The sequence below is a fragment of the Nicotiana attenuata genome, chromosome 1, assembly GCF_001879085.1.
Source record: "Nicotiana attenuata strain UT chromosome 1, NIATTr2, whole genome shotgun sequence".
NCBI lineage: Eukaryota > Viridiplantae > Streptophyta > Magnoliopsida > Solanales > Solanaceae > Nicotiana > Nicotiana attenuata.
Genome location: NC_031989.1, coordinates 85,369,537 through 85,389,398, shown reverse-complemented (window position 1 = coordinate 85,389,398; position 19,862 = coordinate 85,369,537). Strand labels below are relative to the sequence as shown.

At 40.4% G+C, this 19,862-nt stretch overlaps 1 protein-coding gene across 1 annotated transcript in view; it reads left to right on the top strand.

The window, feature by feature from the left end:
- The window catches only part of LOC109229989 (mitochondrial import inner membrane translocase subunit TIM50-like), an 11,395-nt gene continuing 1,665 nt past the window's right edge, over window positions 10,133-19,862 (top strand). The window contains exons 1-9 of the mRNA XM_019395530.1: window positions 10,133-10,610; window positions 12,327-12,415; window positions 14,829-14,865; window positions 15,585-15,646; window positions 15,760-15,873; window positions 16,072-16,176; window positions 16,257-16,355; window positions 19,374-19,530; window positions 19,627-19,729. Of these exons, the coding sequence (XP_019251075.1) occupies window positions 10,349-10,610; window positions 12,327-12,415; window positions 14,829-14,865; window positions 15,585-15,646; window positions 15,760-15,873; window positions 16,072-16,176; window positions 16,257-16,355; window positions 19,374-19,530; window positions 19,627-19,729 (1,028 nt within the window). The 5' untranslated portion in view covers window positions 10,133-10,348. The remainder of the gene's footprint in view (window positions 10,611-12,326; window positions 12,416-14,828; window positions 14,866-15,584; window positions 15,647-15,759; window positions 15,874-16,071; window positions 16,177-16,256; window positions 16,356-19,373; window positions 19,531-19,626; window positions 19,730-19,862) is intronic.

The window sequence follows — 19,862 nt, the reverse complement described above, 5'->3', positions numbered from 1 at the left end:
ATGCCACTGAATTCTTCGCACGACAGGTATTCTAGAGATCGGTGGGGTCTCATTCACTACTTTTCAGTTTAATGGGGCTGCCTTCAGATGGTGGGAGGCTTATGAAAGGCGCAGGCCAGTCGGTGCAGCACCACTTACATGGCGTGAGTTCTTCGTTCTCTTCTTGGAGAAGTTCGTGCCACAGTCTCACGGGGAGGAGCTGCACAGACATTTTGAGCAGCTATGTCAGGATGGCATGTCTGTGACCCAGTACGAGATGAGGTTTTCCGAGTTAGCTCATTACGAAGTTTGGTTGGTTCCTACCGATAGGGAGAGGATTAAGAGGTTCATTGATGGCCTCATATATTAGTTGCGGTTTCATATGACTTAGGAGAGGGTATTTGGTGCTACTTTCGATGAGGTGGTTGATATTGCTTGGCAGATAGAGATGGTCCATAGTTAGGAGCGTGAGGAGAGGGAGGCCAAGAGACCTCGAGGTTCGGGTGGTCTCAGTAGTGTTCCTTTTGGGGGACAGTCTTACCACAACAAGGGTGGTCCTTATAGGCCCGCTCAGACGGCTCGTCCAGTTCCCCGTGATGCATCATCTAGCCATGGTTCATACAGTGCACGTTCGGGTCAGTCATCTCTCTGTGCTCTTCCAGCTCAGAGTTTATCTCGTGCACTATCAGTTCAGGGTTCATCTATACCAGGTTCTTCTCATAGTTATTCTGGTTCTCGGGGTCCGCCTCAGTACTTGCTGCCATTGTCTGAGAGGGGTTGTTTTGAGTGTGGATATTTGGGTCACACGAAAATACATTGCCCTCGCCTTTCGGTAGGTCAGCTCAGCAGAGGAGTCAAATTACGACTTCAGTACCAGTTACTTCACCACCCGCCCAACCAGATCGGGGAGGGGCTCAGACAGCTAGGGGTTGCCCTAGAGGGGAGGCCTATCAGGTGGCGACCAGGCCCGATTCTATGCTCTTCCTGCCATACCAGATGTTGTTGCTCAGACAGAGTGATCACAGGTATTGTCTCACTATGCCAAAGAGATGTTTCTGTATTATTTGACCCTGTTTCCACTTATTCGTATGTATCATCGTATTTTGATCGTTATCTGGATATGCTCCGTGAGTCCTTAGTTTCATCTATTCACCAGTGGGCGATACTGTTGTTGGTGGACTGTGTATACTGGTCGTGTGTAATGACTATTGGGGGATTGGAGACTAGAGTTGATCTCTTGCTGCTTGGTATGGTTGATTTCGACATGATCTTGGGTATGGATTGGTTGTCTCCATGTTATGCTATTCTGGATTGTCACGCTAAGACCGTGACATTGGCGATGCCGGGAAGGATCGAGTGGAGAGGTTCTCTAGATTATGTAACCCGCAGAGTGATTTCGTATTTGAAGGCCCAAGGGATGGTTGGGAAGGGGTGATTTTCTTATTTGGCCTTTGTGAGGGATGTGAGTGCTGATACTCCTACTATTGATTCTGTTATGGTGGTGCGAGATTTTCTGGATGTGTTCCCTACAAACTTGTTGGGCATGCCGCCCGATAGGGATATTGACTTTGGTATTGACTTGGTGTCAGGCACTCAGCCCAATTCTATTCCTCCATACCGTATGGCGCCAGCTGAGTTGAAAGAATTGAAAGAGCAACTTCAGGAACTCCTTGATAAGGGGTTTATTAGGCCTAGTGTGTCGCCCTGGGGTGCACCAGTTCTGTTTGTAAAGAAGAAGGATGGTAATATGCGTATGTGCATAGATTATAGGCAGTTGAAAAAAGTTACAATCTAGAACAAGTATCCTTTGCCGCGCATTGATGATCTATTCGACCAGCTTCAGGGAGCGAGGGTGTTCTAAAGACAGCATTCAGGACCCGCTATAGTCATTATGAGTTCCTTGTGATGTCTTTTGGGCTGACCAACGCCCGAGCAACATTCATGCATTTGATGTATTTTAACCTTATCTCGACTCGTTTATCATAGTATCCATTGATGATATATATATATATATATATATATATATATATATATATATATATATATATATATATAAATTTGCAGGCTGACGAAGCCGCCATGAACATATACTACTATACAAAATATATAGGACTCGTCTACAAGCCTCTAGTGTATAACTGAACTGTACCATGGTCAGGACAGGGCCTCAACCTACCCATCAACCTGTATATATAAAATGGACTCCAAGGTCTAAACCTAGTAACTCCGAGGAAGTGGAGCTAACCAACCAAGCTGATGTTTGACTCTGTCTGCTAGGAGGGTCTGTCCAACTGTCAATGAGGACCTGCAAGCATGAAATGTAGCGACCCCGACAAAAGGGATTTCAGTACGAAATAATGTACCGAGTATGTAAGGCAACAGAATAACCGAAAGCTGAAACTGAACTGATAATATAATAACTGAAAGTAACTGGGAAACAAAGATAATCTGAAGATATGCTTACCTGCTGATACTGACTCAACTATCTCAATATAGTAAGTAAAATAGCTGCCCCGCCTTAGAAGGCTCGGTATATGTAACTGCTCTGCCGTAGTAGGCTCGCTCATAGGCGCTCGGCCATACTAGGCTCTGTATATTGGCCATTCTGGGCTCGCTCATAGGCGCCCGACCACAGTAAGCTCGGTGTATAACTCACCATCTGATCAGGGGTTCACCAATAGGGGCCTGCCCATCGGTTATAGCTCGATGGTGGTGAAAATACTGTAATACTGTATATATAGACTCTTTGCTCTCTTGGCTGACAGAAGACAAAACTAAACTGAATATGAAGTCCCGATAAGAGAGAATGTTGTAACTTATGAGACTAGAACAATGTACATAAATTCAGGATTAAGAACTTCTCTTTATGTCTCGTTATCAAACACATGTAGTTATTGGATCATGCCAAAATGTAAGAAAGGTTTAGCCTTAACATACCTTAACTCCGTTGAGTCCTTAATACCTTCCAAGAAATTCTTCAAACAACTCAACTCAATCTACCATAGCATAAGGAGATTCAAAATCAGTGCTGAGTAAAGTCTATGTCCGCAACTTAAACTAGTAGCTTGTTTACGTAAATTTTGGCAGCATCTCCCCAGTAACAAGGCCCTCCTCCAATACCATATACCAACAACAACAAGAACACAATAATAACAACATGTATGCATTATGTTCCAAACTAATCTCCATCACAATATACCACAAAACAGCCCACACACCCTAATCATTTCGTACATAAAACGACAACCAAAGTAGTGTCAAACAACCAAAAATAATATATCGACGAACGACCAGCCAACCACCCTGCCATTATGTGGTGTTTCTCCACACCCTTTCTCCTCCAAAACTCCACAAAAACATCAGCAAAAGAGACAACCCAACAACAACATGAAATAGTTCACAAAACAGTCCAATACTAGTTGAACAACTCGAACTCACGGCTTCCGATCACCGTCCCGTGAGTTCTTACAATTATTGAATGAATTTCTCTACTTTTACAGCAGAAAAAATGGATGAAAAATGGCGGTATACTTACCATATTTGGTGAATATCTCAGCTCCTATCTTGATTCTTCAACCTCTAGGTTTTTCTCCAACTAGAACTTGAAAAGAATAGAAAATTATTTAGGGTTTTGTGTTGAATTTTTGGGAGAATTTTGTTGGGGTGTACATCTGATTTTTTTGCTCTATTATGAGTGTAATATCTGAAGAAAACATCCCTAGAAGGGCTCTTTGGCCGACCTTGGAGCTTTTAATTGAGGCCTCTCCTTTTGGCAAGTAGGTGATGCAACTACTTGTCACTTACCAGTCTGCGCAGTCTCGCAAAAATGTGAATATATCTCAATTCCAATATCGTATCGACAAACGGTTTAATGAGTTAGAGAGTAGACTCATAGAGCTTCAATTTGATGGGTGGAACATCCCATAACTCTATGTTTATTGGGAGAAAAATAGCAGTTACATTCGACCCAAAATTTTAGTAATACTTATGAATGTAACTTGTGATGACTTTCATCGACTTTTGTTCCACAACTCACTTGAATTCAAAAATAACACACGATTATCATAAAACTAACATAACTCATAACATAACCTTCTTATCAAGTTAAGCACCTACGCTCGATCACATCGCCATGGCCATTCATCAAATGGGGAATGGACATCGTCGGACCCCTTCCAGTAGGACGAGGTAACATACGATTCCTTTTGGTTTTAACTAACTATTTTTCCAAGTGGGTAGAAGCAGGTGCATTCGCCTAAATACGCGAACAGGAAGTTATCACATTCATATGGAGGAACATCATATGTCGTTTCAGCATCCCCAAAGAAATCAGCTGTGACAATGGACCCCAATTCACCAGAAAAAAGACCGCCAAATTCTTCGAGAAATTGCACATCAAGCAAATACTCTCCACGCCATATCACCCTGCAGGCGACGGCCAAACCGAGTCCTCCAACAAAACAATACTAAATATCTTGAAGAAGAAGCTTGAGGGCACCAAGGGACTGTGGCCGGAATTGCTACTAGAAGTGCTATGGGCATACCGCACCACGCCAAAAATAAGCACAGGAGAAACGCCATATTCACTAGTCTATGGGACTGACGCAATGATACCAGTCGAGGTCGAGGAACCAAGTTTGAGATACTCCAATGAGAGTGGACCAAGCAATGACGAGAACAGGAAACAAGACCTCGACGAAGCGGAGGAGCCAAGAGACATGGCTTACGTAAGAATGATAGCCCAAAAACAGCAAGCAGAACGGTATTACAACAAAAAGGCAAAAGTACGACTACTCAAAGTCGGGGACTATGTACTCAAAGCCAAAACACAAGCGAGCAAAGACCCAAGAGAAGGTAAACTAGGAACCAATTGGTACGAGCCATACAAAATCACGGCAACAGCAAACAAAGGATCATTCCAACTAGAAACAATGGAGGGAAAGCTACTACCAAACAATTAGAACGTCGCCCACCTCAAATACTTCAACTTCTAAGAATGGACGCCCTCCAAGTTGTACTTTTTTTCCCTCATCCGGGTTTTATCCCAATTGGGTTTTATCGGGGAGGTTTTTAATGAGGCAACGAAGGGGACGTCTCGAAGTTCAAGTGTAATTCATCGTCCCGCCTGTTGACTACTTCTCCAGGCCGAACGATGAAGGGCCTAGGTAGACGGGAACTTCTCAAATGTATGAATGAAACAAACAGAAACATGTAATACTCTCCAATGAATCAAATAAGCAAAGCAGCATGCAACATCTTTCCACAACTCCACCAAGTCATTTTACATTCAACTCAGTCGAATTATCATACATTCAACCTCGCTCGAATCATTTTACATTCGAATCGCTCAAATTACTCGACATTCAACTCAGTCGAATTATCTTACATTCGACCCGCTCAAATTACTCGACATTTGACCGCTCGCTCGAATTACCCGACGTTCGACCTCGCTCGAATCATTTTACACTCGACTCACTCGAATTACCCGATATTCGACTCAGTCGAATTATCTTACATTCGACCTCGCTCGAATCATTTTACATTCGACTCGCTCGGATTACTCGACATTCAACTCAGTCGAATTATCTTACATTCGACCCACTCGAATTACTGGACATTCGACCTCGCTCGAATTACTTTACATTCGACTTGCTCGAATTACTCTACATTAGACCTCACTCAAATTATTTGATTTTCGACCTCATCAAACCTCAACCTCGTTCGAGATAATTAATACTCGGTCTCAAGTCGGTCTACGTTCGACTTCGCCAAAATCAACATCACATACAAACGACCGAAAAATCAGGGACTTCCCCACATAGCGAACCAAAAAAAAAGAGGAGAACGAGAATCCGGAAATACATAGCAAAAAAAGGCAATTGTTCCATTTCAATTGTCGGATTACAATACTTTTTACAAAGAGCTCGAAGACGCACTCACAAAAATAGCAAAGCAAAAAAAACTAAGTACAAAAGCTTCACGCCACATCATCCCCATCATCATACCAAGGATCAGAGGCAAGCCCATCCGCGGCGTCGTCATCCTCATCCCCGCCAGGTGTACCAGGGTCGTAACCACAAGCTTCACGGGCTGCACGTGCCTTGACACGGACGCCCTCAAGCTCCACCTAGGAAACTTTCCCGACAGCCTTCAAAGACTTGTACACGTCAAGTTGAGCCTCGGCATAGACCCACATCTCATACAACTCCCGCGGCACACCAGGATCGGCAGAAATATGAGATGTAGACGATTGTGCTTGTCGTCGTGTCTCCTCGGCCCTCAAGACAACGACTTGCTCATTTAACTCGGACAACTCCGCCTCCAAACCCTGGATTCATTCTTCCAACCTCGCCACCTTGAGCGCCAACGTCTCCGCCTCGTTAGCTCGCTCGGACCTGCAAATACGGAGGGTGTCATCTAGGGCCGTCGCCTCAGCCGCAGCAGCCATTCTGACTTTCTCAGCTCAATCCAACTCTTCGATCTTGGAACTCAATTTATTCCATAAATCGACGGCCTTTGCCTCCCTCTGCTCGAGTTCAACCGTTAAAGACGCCACCTGCGCCTGAAGATCAGCATTCTCGGCCGTCACTCATTTGCTCACCTCGAGCTCGTCTTCCTTGGTCTTTAGCGCTGCCTCAAGCACATTGCAGCTACTGATGGCCCTCATAAGTTCCTCGTGCCTCTCCCTCAGCTCTTCGTCCTTCTTCTTCAGCTCCTCCTCCCTCTGCTTGAGCCCATCACGGAGCGACTGAAACTGGCCATCCTGGCTGAGAAAATCGGCTAGCGTTCGGTGCTTGGTACGGTATTCTCGTTACTTGGAGGTCATCTTCTCAAAAATGGCCGTCCTCCTATCCTCCCGCCGGTCACGCTCAATCTCCATAATAAGGGTCTAACATGCCAAAAAGAAAAAAAAGAAAAAAAGAGAGAAGAGGTCAGTGTAAGCAAGATACACATACAAAACTAACCTAACATAGGAAAAGCAAACTTACTCGCAGGGCCATGCCAGATATACCCAACGACAAGTCCGCATCTTTTAGCGTATGTAGCGTCCTATTCTCGGAAGCCGCGCACAAGGGAGCAAAGGCCGACACCACCCGTTCTGAGTTGGCCAAAAGGTCGTAGTCCACGGTAATGACTATATGCCGGTTAGGACCCTCCGTCCTTATCTCCACACGAGTAGTCCTCTCTATGAAGGTCCGTACCTCCTCAGGGTCGACGTCCAAACCAGAGTCATCATCCCCCACAGGGACAACTCTACCTCCCCCGGCCACCGATGATGAGCCACCTTCAGCGGCCCGCGTAAGCACTCCGCTACCACGAACCCCCTCAACCTTAGAGGGCCTCTTCTTCCTAACGACACCCGCCGTAGAAATGGCCTCAACGTCTGGTGTAAGCACCGTTTCTGCTTCTAAAGCAATGAATCTCTTCGGCTCATCAGCGACAATGGCCTTCCCGATCTCAACCCTTTGTCTTTTCCTCGGCGATGCCTCCTCACCGTGAGATGACTCGTCCCCAAGATGAAAAATAGGCTAAGAAGAGATCTCATCCGGCACAGTGACAATTTGAAGGGCGGAGTCCCTCAATGGCGGAACTTGAGTCCGACCTCCTCGAGCGGACTCAGCTAAAGCAAACTGCATTCCAGCTAACGCGATGGCATGGTGAAATACAGGGACTGGAGCCCTCGCCTTTTTGGAAACTCGTCGACCTGGCACCAAAGGAAGGTCTCATCAAAAGGCAATAAGTTGGAAGGGAGGAATAACACTTACTGGACGAAGTCTTGGGTCCAAAGCGCTTGTGAAAGGACGCCTAGTCACGAATTTCCACAGTGTGGGGTAACACGCGAGCCACCCAATCTTCAATATCGAAGACGGGAGAAGGTATACGCCTCTTAGCTGAGAACAAGGAAGCCGTGAGTGAGTCAAAAATGAAAAAAGAAAGAAAATAATGAACATATGACAAGATACTTACGATTATAGTTCCATTGCTCGAGAAACCCGGTCAGATTTGCCACCAGATGCTCAGTCTTGATGAAGAAATACTTATGCCAAAACCGCCGGTTCGCCTTATCGTTCATTCCGGGCACCAACCCTTTGATCCCACAATGCCGCAGATCTATCAATGTGCCTCTATAAAAGCTGGGCGAGAATAGATGCAGCAGGTGGTGAATATTGACCTCACAGCCGGCCAACTCTGCGTACTTCGTCAGCATCAGAAAAACTTTGTATAAATAAGGGGAAAGCCGTACCGGGAAGACGTTGTAAAAGAGACAAAACTCCTCCTCTAATGGGGAGAGGAAGAGAATAACCAACTAAGAATGGATAAATGTAGAAAGCACAATATCCGGATCGCTGAACATGTACTTTGTCACCTCCCGCCGGAACAATTTCGACGTGAGAAGGAATGCGATATTTAGACCGGAGGTCGGCTATTTGAGGCGGCCCCGTATCAGAAAGCTCCTGAGCAGGAGCAGGAGCAGGTTCCTTTGGGAAGTCATTTCTGACCAAAAGGTTCTTGGGGACCACCTCCTCCATGGTGAGGAAGTTTTCTTCCTCTTCAACCATGAATTCCTCACCGCCGGGAGGAAGGGCCACCGATAAAGGAGGGGCATCGGAGACTCCACCGTGAATATGAGGGGATTTTGACATATTTCTGTAGTGAAATGTGTACACAAAGCCAAAAGAAGAAGGTATCAACTGGGAAAGAAATCAGGGACTAGAATTGAAGAGGCTGCAAGAAATCGGAAATGGAGATCGGAGAAGAAGATCAAAGAAGAACAATGTGCATATGAAATGAGAAATGCTGAAAATTTTCGAAAATGAAGCCCCCCTCATCTATTTATAGGGTTGGGTGACACCAGAATCGAGGCAAAGGACCGCCAATGGCACTAAAATCGAAGCGGCAGAAGCACATACACTGCATTGGGAAGACGCGTAATGATGACGCGCGTGGCCATGACGTCATCCTCTGTTAGCCACACCAATCGCAGCCCGCTGGCCACGCCATCTTTTCGACCTCGGCCGATTCGATTCAATCAACACAACCAAATTTCTTCTGAACAGTTGCAGACCGGATCCGCTCATCGAGGACGTCCAAGATCACGACCTCAACAAGCAGAGGGACTAATTGTATTGGTCAAAATTTGGACGACTTGATAACTGCAAATAAACATGGTTGAGGATAGAGCCGACCACGGCACAGTGGCGAGGAGTCGTCTTAAGAGGGATTAGTGCCGAGGTCAAGTAAATGGAGCATGGAAGCAACAGTAGAATAAGTTTAAGAATAGACAGAAGGAATATTCCATTGGATATTCTTTATGTTGTGCTTTTTAGGGTTTCTTATCAATATCCCTTATAAATAGGAAGAGATAAAGAACAAAAGGGGGATCTTCACTTTTTTGATAAGAGCACATTGTAAAGTTGACTACAAAGAATATACGATAAGCTTATCTTGTCCACTGATTACATTGTTCGATATACGCTCTTTGTTTACAAGATCCAAAGATTCCTTGTCCATCTTCACTTTCTATTATTCCACGTTGTCGTCAGGAAGGAGAATCATCCAAGTCACCTAACATTTGGGTGATAAATTCCTTCTTATTACATTTATTGTCATTATCTACATTTATTGCATGCTTTCATTGCCATATTCATTGACAATCATTGAGCATTTGTAGTTGGTATACTACACTTTCGGATTCAACCCTACATCATCCATACATCTAAAAGATAGATCTAGTGGTTATTATATCTAACTAGGATTCACCCTCTAATCTATCATTAATTGGTTTTAAAAAAAAAGGTTTAGCACTTTTTTGGTAAAATAATATACTTGTTTATCCCACATTATATCAATCAAATGAATAATTGAAACTAAAAAAATGATATAAAAGAATGGAGGAATGTTGCAGAAAGCTACGTCAAGAGCCAAAATTTTAGAGCGGTTAATATAACTACATTATCCCTAAACCTTTGACACATGTGTATCACCCTGGGTCTCAAAACACAATTGTCAATTTCGCATCCATGTCCTCCTATAAGCTAGTTATGTTCATAGCACGGGTTTTTAGAGGAAAGATATTCGTTGGTTAGGACTTAAAGTGTTCACTTTTTTCATAGATGAATGATTATAATATATATTTAGGATATACATCAAGGACCAAAATAGTTGAACCACATACGTTAAGGACCAATTTTGATCATTTTCTCGTCGGCGTGCGCCAATTGCCAAAACGGCTTCGGCCGACGTGGCTGTACTTTGAAAAGATCGGTCAAGCATCAGAGCAACAGTAACGTACATCCAAAACCCTACTTCAATCTTCTCTGAAATTCCTCCTCGTACTTTTATGCTTCAACCCTAAACCCTTCGTATAATGTACGCTATAGCTCGGTCACGATTGCGCATTCCTTCCTTAATTTCAAGGAAAAATCGACGCTTTTCATCAAGCATTATCGCAGATCCTCCTAAGGAACCAATAATCTCTTCCTCTAATCTCCTCAAAGACCAGCCTCCTCCACCTCCACTGCCCGAACCTTCGGCCACCGGAGCCGAGAAGAATTCATGGAATTTTCTCAAGTACAGCCTCGGTGCTGCCTTCACCGGTGGTGTTGCCACTGCTGGTTACGCTACCTACGGTACTTTGCTTTATTCTTTTCTGTATTCTTCCACTTCATTTAGGACTTCTGATTGTGCCATTTGTATCGTCATCCGTTTCAGTATTACTTGGATCGATAGAGGATTTTGTGCATATCGTTTGTACTCAAATTGAATGTGTGATTTTTGATGCAAGACTGAAAAATCGCAAGGAAGAAGAAGAGAACTATGGGCTACACTATGATCCCGTCTGGATTAGCTGAATTTAAGTAGTTTTTAAGTGCTGGAGCTGAATTTATCATTAAAAAGAAGGTCAAAATAAGCCATTGATATGTTAAATAAGCTCCTTTTTGTTAAATTATTGAAATGTAATTAAAACTGTTAGTACTAAAATGATCTTATCATTATTATAGTATTTTCAATTTTAAATTAATTCAAATGCTACAATAATTTGTGTCTCCATCCTGTTTATGTTATAAATTGATTGGGTAAGTTTATTTTTAACAAATGCAACGTATCTATTCAAATAACAGAAAATAGTTATTAATTTGACTAATTAAAGTTTGTTAGTAAATATCAGCATTTTCCTAAATACAGCCAATAAGTTGAAAAATATGGTGAGACAAAAGTGTCATCAAAGTAGACCATGAATTTGTATCTTACCATAGGAAAACACAAACTCTCAATTTATAGTTCAAATCTAGCAGGGGAAATAGTGAAATATATCAAGGAGAGAAATTGCGCTAACTACATATCTCTATGACTCTATCCTCAACTTGTGCAATTTAAATATTTGCTAAATCATCACAAGCAAAATCTAGGCTTCATTTGCTCTATAAGGGTCAGCCTAAGAAATAGCAAAAAAGTGTTCTCCTTTGTTCCCTATGAGCAAACTATCATAGGCACTGTGATAGCAAAGAGGATAGCAACGACAATGGAAGCAGCAATAGAAAGAAAGTGGAGTTGGGGTTTTTAATCATTTAATGAGGGAAGGGTACTTTAGAAATTGTAAAAACATGTAACGGATAATAAGATAAATTATTTGGTCAAACCTAAATAGCTTTAAGCTAAAAATCTATAGGTTGGACATCCCCAACTTAGGGCTTTTGGCTTGTTTTGGCTTAAAAGCACTTTTGGAGTTTTACTATCACCAAAACAAGCCAAAGAGTGCGTTTAAGCTGGTCGTTTGACCAGCTTTTAGCCCATTGATAGTTTGGAAATGAGATGACTACAAGATTAAAGCAATGCTTGCTGCTAAAGGGGACATACTCTGCCATATTTGTAACTGAATTTTGGACTGTCAGCTTAAAAGACAAAATGAACTGTGCTCCATTGACCCTCAGAAATTTCTAGGTTACAAAAAGAAGAAGAAGAGAAAGAGTATCAATTGCATAAAAAGAGGAAAGCAGTTAAATTAAAAAGAAAGAGATAAACTATCTGCAGGCTAAAAATATAAAATATTCATGATATGGGCTTGTTTTAAAGCCTTTTCTTTTAAACCTCTCATAATTGTTACTAGGCAGACTGTTGCTTTGATTGTAGCTTAGTACATTGTTATTTAGTTTGGCCAACAGTGGGTTTATGTCCTGTTGCTCTTAATGGATTTGATATGTTGATTTGGAATAGTCTATGTGAAAAATTCAAAGGGCGCAAGGGACTGATACTTGGAAAGATTGAAAGGCTGTCCTTTGTGATTAATTTTCTGTTGGTGTTATGTGCATATCATTTCGTGAACACTGACTATGCTTGATTTACAGCATATACGTTGGATGAAGTTGAGGAGAAGACCAAGGCTTTGCGTGCATCTGCAAACTATACTGCTGGTGATAATGCATCTGGTGTTGATGTTAGTCTGGGTCTGCTCTAATGTATTTGCACTGAATGTGTTTATGTTATCCTGAGCCTGTAGAATAATGACAAAGTAGTTGTTTATTTGGAGTTATGAGGAGTATCGCAAGGTTAAATCTAAAAGGAAAGAGAATAGAAAAAAATAGACAGTACATATAAACAACATTTGGCTTGAGGCAGTGGGGGATAGATTATTCATGTCTTAGCTTCAACTAAGACATGTCTTAGCTTCAACTATCTACTTAATCATGTGTTTGGTTTGTGGTTACCTTTTTCTTTTTACCTTGTCAGTAAACGAGGACTCGTCAAAAGTTGAAAAAGAATATGAGTGAAATGGTAGGATATGTGAATGCCATTAGAACCTGGAGTATGTACTGCTCAAACAATGCAGGCGTATTGGCAGTAATTGTTTGAAACTTTAGCATGGGCTCATGAATTCACACCTTTGGCCAATTTGATCCGCCGGAGAGATAATCGGCCGCCCTTTGTGATGTAATTTAAAAATCTCAGCCTTATCAAAAAATGAATTAGAATCTTGAGAAAATTTTGCATTTCTCCACCATTATAGACAATCCCATCCATATTATCTATTTTATAGAATTCAAACTTGAACCTCATTCTAATTTTATTACAATTCATTATTTGTATGGTAAGGGTGTTTACTGTTTGTTCTTGATTCAACACGCTTCCAAGTTCCATTTTAGTGTCGGAGTAGATATTGTTACTTTCTCTCGTCCACGGAAGAAGAACCTAATCATTTTCCTTCCAATTCTTTTCGGGAGAAAGGTGGGATTGAAAAGAGCTCGAGTGAATGGAAAGGACAAAATAAAGGATAAATTTCACTCACCTGACACAGACTATAACATTATCAATGCTAGTCGTAGTCTAATTTATGATCATGAGGATTTTGTTCCGAATAGTGATAGAAGTGTTGATATTGTTCCTCCATTATTCACAAATTTTGATTATTGCGCAATATCATGACGGGTCAATAAAATTGGTTTATACTTTTTCAAATGAACAATGTGAAGACATATAATTGTTTGCGGAGTTGATCATTCGGACCTTTCAATTCATAAATGTAGATTTTGAACCTCTATGAATGGAGATTCATTAGTTATATGGTATTTATAATCCATCGACGCGATGGGCTTCATTTGGTTCTCGTTGAGAGTACTGCTATGAACAACAACACCAAACCTAGTGTAATCCCACAAGTGGTGTCTGGGGAGGGTAGTTTGTTCGCTGATGTTACCCCTACCTTGTGAAGATAGAGAGGTTGTTTCTGGTAGACCCTCGGCTAAAGAAACACTAAACAGGAAGCAACCAACAATAACAACAAGAAAAAACAAAGACACTACGTGTAATAACAAAGATCTAAAAATAAGAAATACAAGAATAATACTAACAATACTGGTAAGAATGACACAATGTGGAATAACAAAGATCTAGGAACACGAAAATGTAAGAATATTACTAATACTACCGGTAAGCTTAGAAGAAACTCTCGACTGCCTATCAACCTTAATTCTAGACCTCCACACCTTCCTATCGAGGGTCATGTTCTTGGTAAGCTGAAGCAATGCTATGTTCTGCCTAATCATATCTCCCCAATACTTCTTTGGCCTACCTTTACCCTCCCTCAGACCCGCCATGGTCAACCTCTCACTCCTAATCGGAGCATCGATATATCTCCTCATCATGTGCCCGAACCATCTCAGCCTCGATTCCCGCAATTTGTCTTCCATTCCCACCTTGTCCCTAATAACTTCATTCTTAATCTTATCTTTCCTGGTATGCCCACACATCCATCTCACCATCCTCATTTCTGCTACTCTCATATTCTAGACAGAGGATTTCTTGATTGGCCAACACGCAGCACCATACAACATAGTCGGTCTAACTACCACTGTAGAACTTGCCCTTAAGTGTTGGTGGCACATTCTTATCACACAAAACACCAGATGCGAGCCTCCATTTCATCCACTCCGCTCCAATACAATGTGTAATATCCTCGTCAATCTCCCCGTTGCGTTGGATAACAGACCCAAGGTACTTGAAACTATCTCTTGGGAATGACTTGTGTATCAAGCTTCACGTCCACTTCTGCTTCCTGCGTCAAACAACAAACGTCATTGGTTAGAGTGCTGCTATCAAACAACAAAAGTCATTGGTTCAAATTCAATAGGAGGTAAAGCATATTTATTTATAATGGATAAGTACCAATACGCGATTTGGGGGGTGGGGGTGGGGGTGGTGATCCATTATGAGCGAATGCATTAACCAATCATTTGTTTATCTCTTAATGGATTGGTGCGTCTTATCTGTTTATTTAGATTTGGCAGTTTTACTCGGTTAGCTCTTCTTTTTGAAGAAATTTCATCATATCTGGTTGCCTATTCTTTTTGCAGAAATTTCAAGCTTTGCTATACTCCTCTGCAATGACAGGTTTATTTTATTTCCTAGTTCTCTCCATCTTATCCAAGAACATGAAGTTATGCCAATGCTACACATTGCCAGCTGTGTGCAATATATAGAGATTATACACATTACTTCATCAAAAGAAATATACATATAATACACATTATCCTCTTCAACTTTTTTCTCCTATTTTATTTACTTATATATTTATTTATTTTAAGCACTAACATGCTGATTTTATGTTGCATGATATGTCTAGCAACTAGTCAGGCAGGTGGACATAAACTTCTGTGTTCCCTATATTCATGAATTTTCCCATTGTTGGCACATCAAATCATGTGTTGCACTGTTGGGGGGGGGGTGGGAATTGTCTGTCCTGTACATTTAATGTGAATGAATTTATGGGATTATCCTTGCAATGCCTCATATTGGAGCCTATGACATGGTTTACTACATAGCTCATTGACATGATCCATGGGATTAACTATGTCCCCCATTCCAGAACTACTGATTAAAAACAGAAAATAAAAAAACGTGTGCTCAATTCTTGATTTTTCCCGGGTTGTGGTCTTAATGGAAGTAAGTATAAGGAAGGATGAAACCACAATTTTTAGGACGTAATTTTATTTTTTCTTAATTATGTTGATAATTTTTTTTAATGCATTCTTTAGTAATTTTGTGGGTTAATCTTGACCCTGTTCTCCGGTTTTTATGTTGCTGTATTGATTCTCTTCTGAAAATTGCAGTGTCTGCCAAGTTAGTTGAGCTTTACCTAGATCTTAGGCGCCTGACTGAAGAACAAGTTCGAGTTGAGTAATTATGCAACTTTTTTATTTTTATGCCGTGTAGCTTTTCTAAGTCTTGTTCTTCTTGCATATTGTCTCTTCCCAATTGCAGCTAAGATCTTTTTGACTGCTTTAGGGTTTTAGTGAACCAATATCGGACAAGCTCCTGCCAGATTTGCATCCATTAGAGCAGCATGTCTTCACCCTTGTTCTTGATCTGAGTGAGACATTGGTCTACTCTGACTGGACGGTAAAATTCCTATTCATAAACAAGATGGTTTTTCATTTAATTGTGGTAGTTTGAACCAACTGTCGTTGCTTTTCGTGGTTCACGGAGGTTTAGTCATTAGGTTCTTCCTACCAGTAGAGCTTCTCCCTCCTCAAAGCATTCAGATTGTTTTATCATTTCATATTTCTGTCATTAATATGACTTTTTGTCCCCTAAAAGCGTGAGAGAGGCTGGAGAACATTTAAAAGACCCGGGGTTGAGGCTTTTCTGGAACACTTGGCTCAATGTTATGAGATCATTGTATATTCGGACCAACAGAACATGGTACTTTTCACTTCCTTCCTAGTGTCTTCTGAATTTTGTACCAGTTATGTATTTAAAACTTCTGCCTTTGGCATTTGCAGTATGTTGATCCCATTATTGATAGATTGGATTCAAAGCAGTGTATCCGGTATAGACTATCAAGGGGTGCAACTAGATATGTTGGTGGCAAGCATTACAGAGTAGGTGGTTTTGCTCATTCTCAAAATTTTCCATTCATTATTGACTTCTTTATGTATCTTAGAGTCATTTAGTTGGTCAATGTCCTTCGTACTTACAATTCCTTTACTCGTGTTTTCGTCTGTGTCTGCGTGGTTGGAGTTAACCAAGAAAAAAATCGCATTATGGACGTTGCGTTATAGTTGGAATAATGGAACTTGTGAATCCTGTAGAATACTTTTACTCCCATATATAAGTCTCTTCCTCTTTAGTCAAGTCTTAATTTTCAATGATTTTGCTATTGAAACTTCTATACTAATGGTTTTTCTTTCTGTAAGATTTTGAGTCATAGTTGGCGTTCTGTGGACTGTGAGTTTCCTTCATGAAAAGCTTTATGTGATCTGTTGACAGACTCCAATGCCTACCTTGGGGGTGAGGGTTTGTTTGGTATTTGAGGTGAAGTTGAATGGTGTTTGGTTGTCCCAAAATGGAGATAGTCTAATGGAGTTATGTAAATTAAATTCAGGAAAATACAAGAGAGCCTTTTAACAAAATAAAAGTTAATTGGAGAAGTATTAGATCAAACAATTTATGTTATTCAAATTGATTTTCTTAACCAAGACAAGTTAATCTGCAAGAGAGAAAGAGTTTTCTGTAACTGCCTATTTGGTAATACGGTAAGATGAAAGAGATTCCAACAAACATGGATCTGTAGAGTAACATGGAGATAAGACAACAATCAAAATGAAATATTGAGTGCTAGCTACTAAAATTCTGACGTGATTATAAGGATATAATGATCCAATATGCCCTTATATAAATACTCCATCCATTCCAATTTGATGTTCTTTACTTTTTCCCCATTTAAAAAAATTGTCACATTTCTAAAATTTAGAAACTATTTAGTCTGCAACATTCCCATTTTTAGTGACATGTTCCTTCAGAGATTGACATGATATGTTGTACTAACATTCTTCTCTACTTTACACAAATTTAGCTTGTGTGTTAAATATCTTCGTTTCCTTCATAAATTCGGTTTGCATTCAAATACTGCCAAACAAAATGGAAGGGAGTACTAAATTGTAGGGTGGAAAAAGGTACTTTTATAAATCTGGTAGGCGTCTGGAATAATGCAATCGACTAAATTAAATGACCTAAATTTAGAAGTAGATCTTGGTGAAACAGAGAGGTTGTCAACTTCAGAGCCTCAAATGCACAAAATTGTGGACAATTATTGCGAATAAACATGACATCATATACAATAAAAAGGATTTCATACTCTTGAATAAGGAATCAAACTGTTAACTGATAGTTAGTCCTTTAATTTATATAATAAAAAGGATTCCATACACTTGAACAAGGAAACAAATTGTGAACTGATAGTTAGTCTGATTAAGAAATTGGAGGAGACAAATTTCAGGTGAAGAAAATTTCCCCTGGGGATGCTTAATTGTTAGACTCATTACTGTGAATATTGTCTAAAGTTAGGAAGATGATTGGAAATTATACTGGCAATGAAGAAAGAGAATCTGTATTCATCCTAGTTCAGGTGAGCAACAGAGTAGTATGCGAAGCTATTTTATAAAGATGAAAGTACAGAACAAGGAGGGAATATAAGATGTTAATAAGAGTAATTTCTTGTTATGGCCCCCAGGTCTGTGGTCTAAAGGTAAGAGCGCAACGCGTAATGTGTGGGTGAGGTGTACATCACGGCCACAGACAAATGCTTGGTATTTAAGTGGAGGAGAGTAGAGGGGCGGGCCCACTATCCACCTAGTTTTGATTAACTGTGCACCACTGGCCCTTGGGGATTTCTCGGTTATCAAAAAAAGAAAAGAAATGAAAAAGAGTAATTTTCTGTAAATCACGTGAACAGGTATATACTTTCCTGCATTTGTTTGCTTGTGTAGAGTTACCTTGAAAGGATTGATCAAGTTCAGAAGCAACAAGCGGTACCCTTTTTTTTTTGATAAGATGGAAGGATCAAGAGGTACAATCATAAAGATGGAAAGTCAAAAGGTGCAATTAAACAGATTATCACACTGGTTCAGGGTTCAGGAAGGCTTATATTGAATGAGAAATTGAGATACAGGATTCAGGAAGAAAAATTTTCCAGTGTAACTTTACTTGGTAAATGTGATAGATGTGGTTCTTTGATCTTTTTAGCCAAAAGGTCCCCCAAATTAGCTGAATTACTGTACCTTTAGACAGTGTATTATGATACATCTAGATCCCAAAGTATGGCAGTTGATAACTGACACTTTTCTCTGGATTTCAGTAAGAAGGTAACCTTTACTGAGTTCTTCAACTGTTTGCTGAGAGGCTTTAGCATCTAGCTTAGCTTTCAATATATAGAGCTACTTCCTTAATGCGTGAATGATGTCTTCCTCTTAGAAGTTTGTTTTAGTCATCGGGCATGTAGGTTTTTCAAAAGCTGCAAATGAATTTGGTAGAGGATGGGGCAGTACGGAAAGGAAAAATGTGGAACCTAATAGAAATTACTACTAGTTGGACCCACAAAAAAAAAGATTTTTTCTATCTATTGTGTGATGACTTTTTCTTCTTCTCAATCATTCAAGATATGATGTGAATTAATATATTACTGAATCTAATGAGTTAAACTTAAATTAAAAGTAAAAAAGAATTTTTCTTTAGAGGTTTCTTAACACTTAGAAAATTCTTATGATTATTCGTCCTTGTGATGTGCATCTTTTGGATTAACAGAAATATTAGATCACACATAATTCCTTTTTTTGCGCAATCTTAAATATATGCTTCAGCTACAACGAGAAAATTCTATCAACCTTACCTTTTCTCTTTCTCTTTTCTTTTCATTTGTTTTATGTTTTACTTCATTTCCAACTCCTTGCAAATGGCGATAATTGTGATTTCCATTTATCTTCCTGTCTTTCTTTGGTGGGACCTCATTTTTTTCACCTTCCTTTTTCATTTGTTTTATGTTCTAACCCCTTTTCCCTATTCTCTAACTCTACCAGGCAATTGTTAAGATTTCTGTGTCATCTGTGTCTGTTCTTTTGCAGGACCTCTCCAAGCTGAACAGGGATCCATCAAGAATTATATATGTTAGTGGTAACGCATTAGAGAGTAGCCTTCAGCCAGAGAATTGCGTAGAAATAAAACCATGGAAAGGAGATGTGGAAGATACCACACTTTTGGATCTTATTCCTTTTCTTGAATGTAAGCATGTCAATAACAGATGACGTATAGAATCAGGTGGTCACCATGTCACCATGCAAATCTCATTTTTAACGACTTCATACCTTGTGCATGCAGATGTTGGAAAGAATAGGCCAGCTGATATTCGAACTGTATTAGCTTCATACCAAGGACGTGATATCGCAAAGGAGTTTATTGAACGATCCAAGGAGCACCACAGGTCAAATTTCTTGTTGATTCATTTATGAGATATCGTTGTGTACTTGAATTGTATTAAATTCTTGAAGACTTAGAGCTTAAGATGATTCTGATTTATTTATTTATTTCCTTGTTTATTTATTCATTTTACCCCC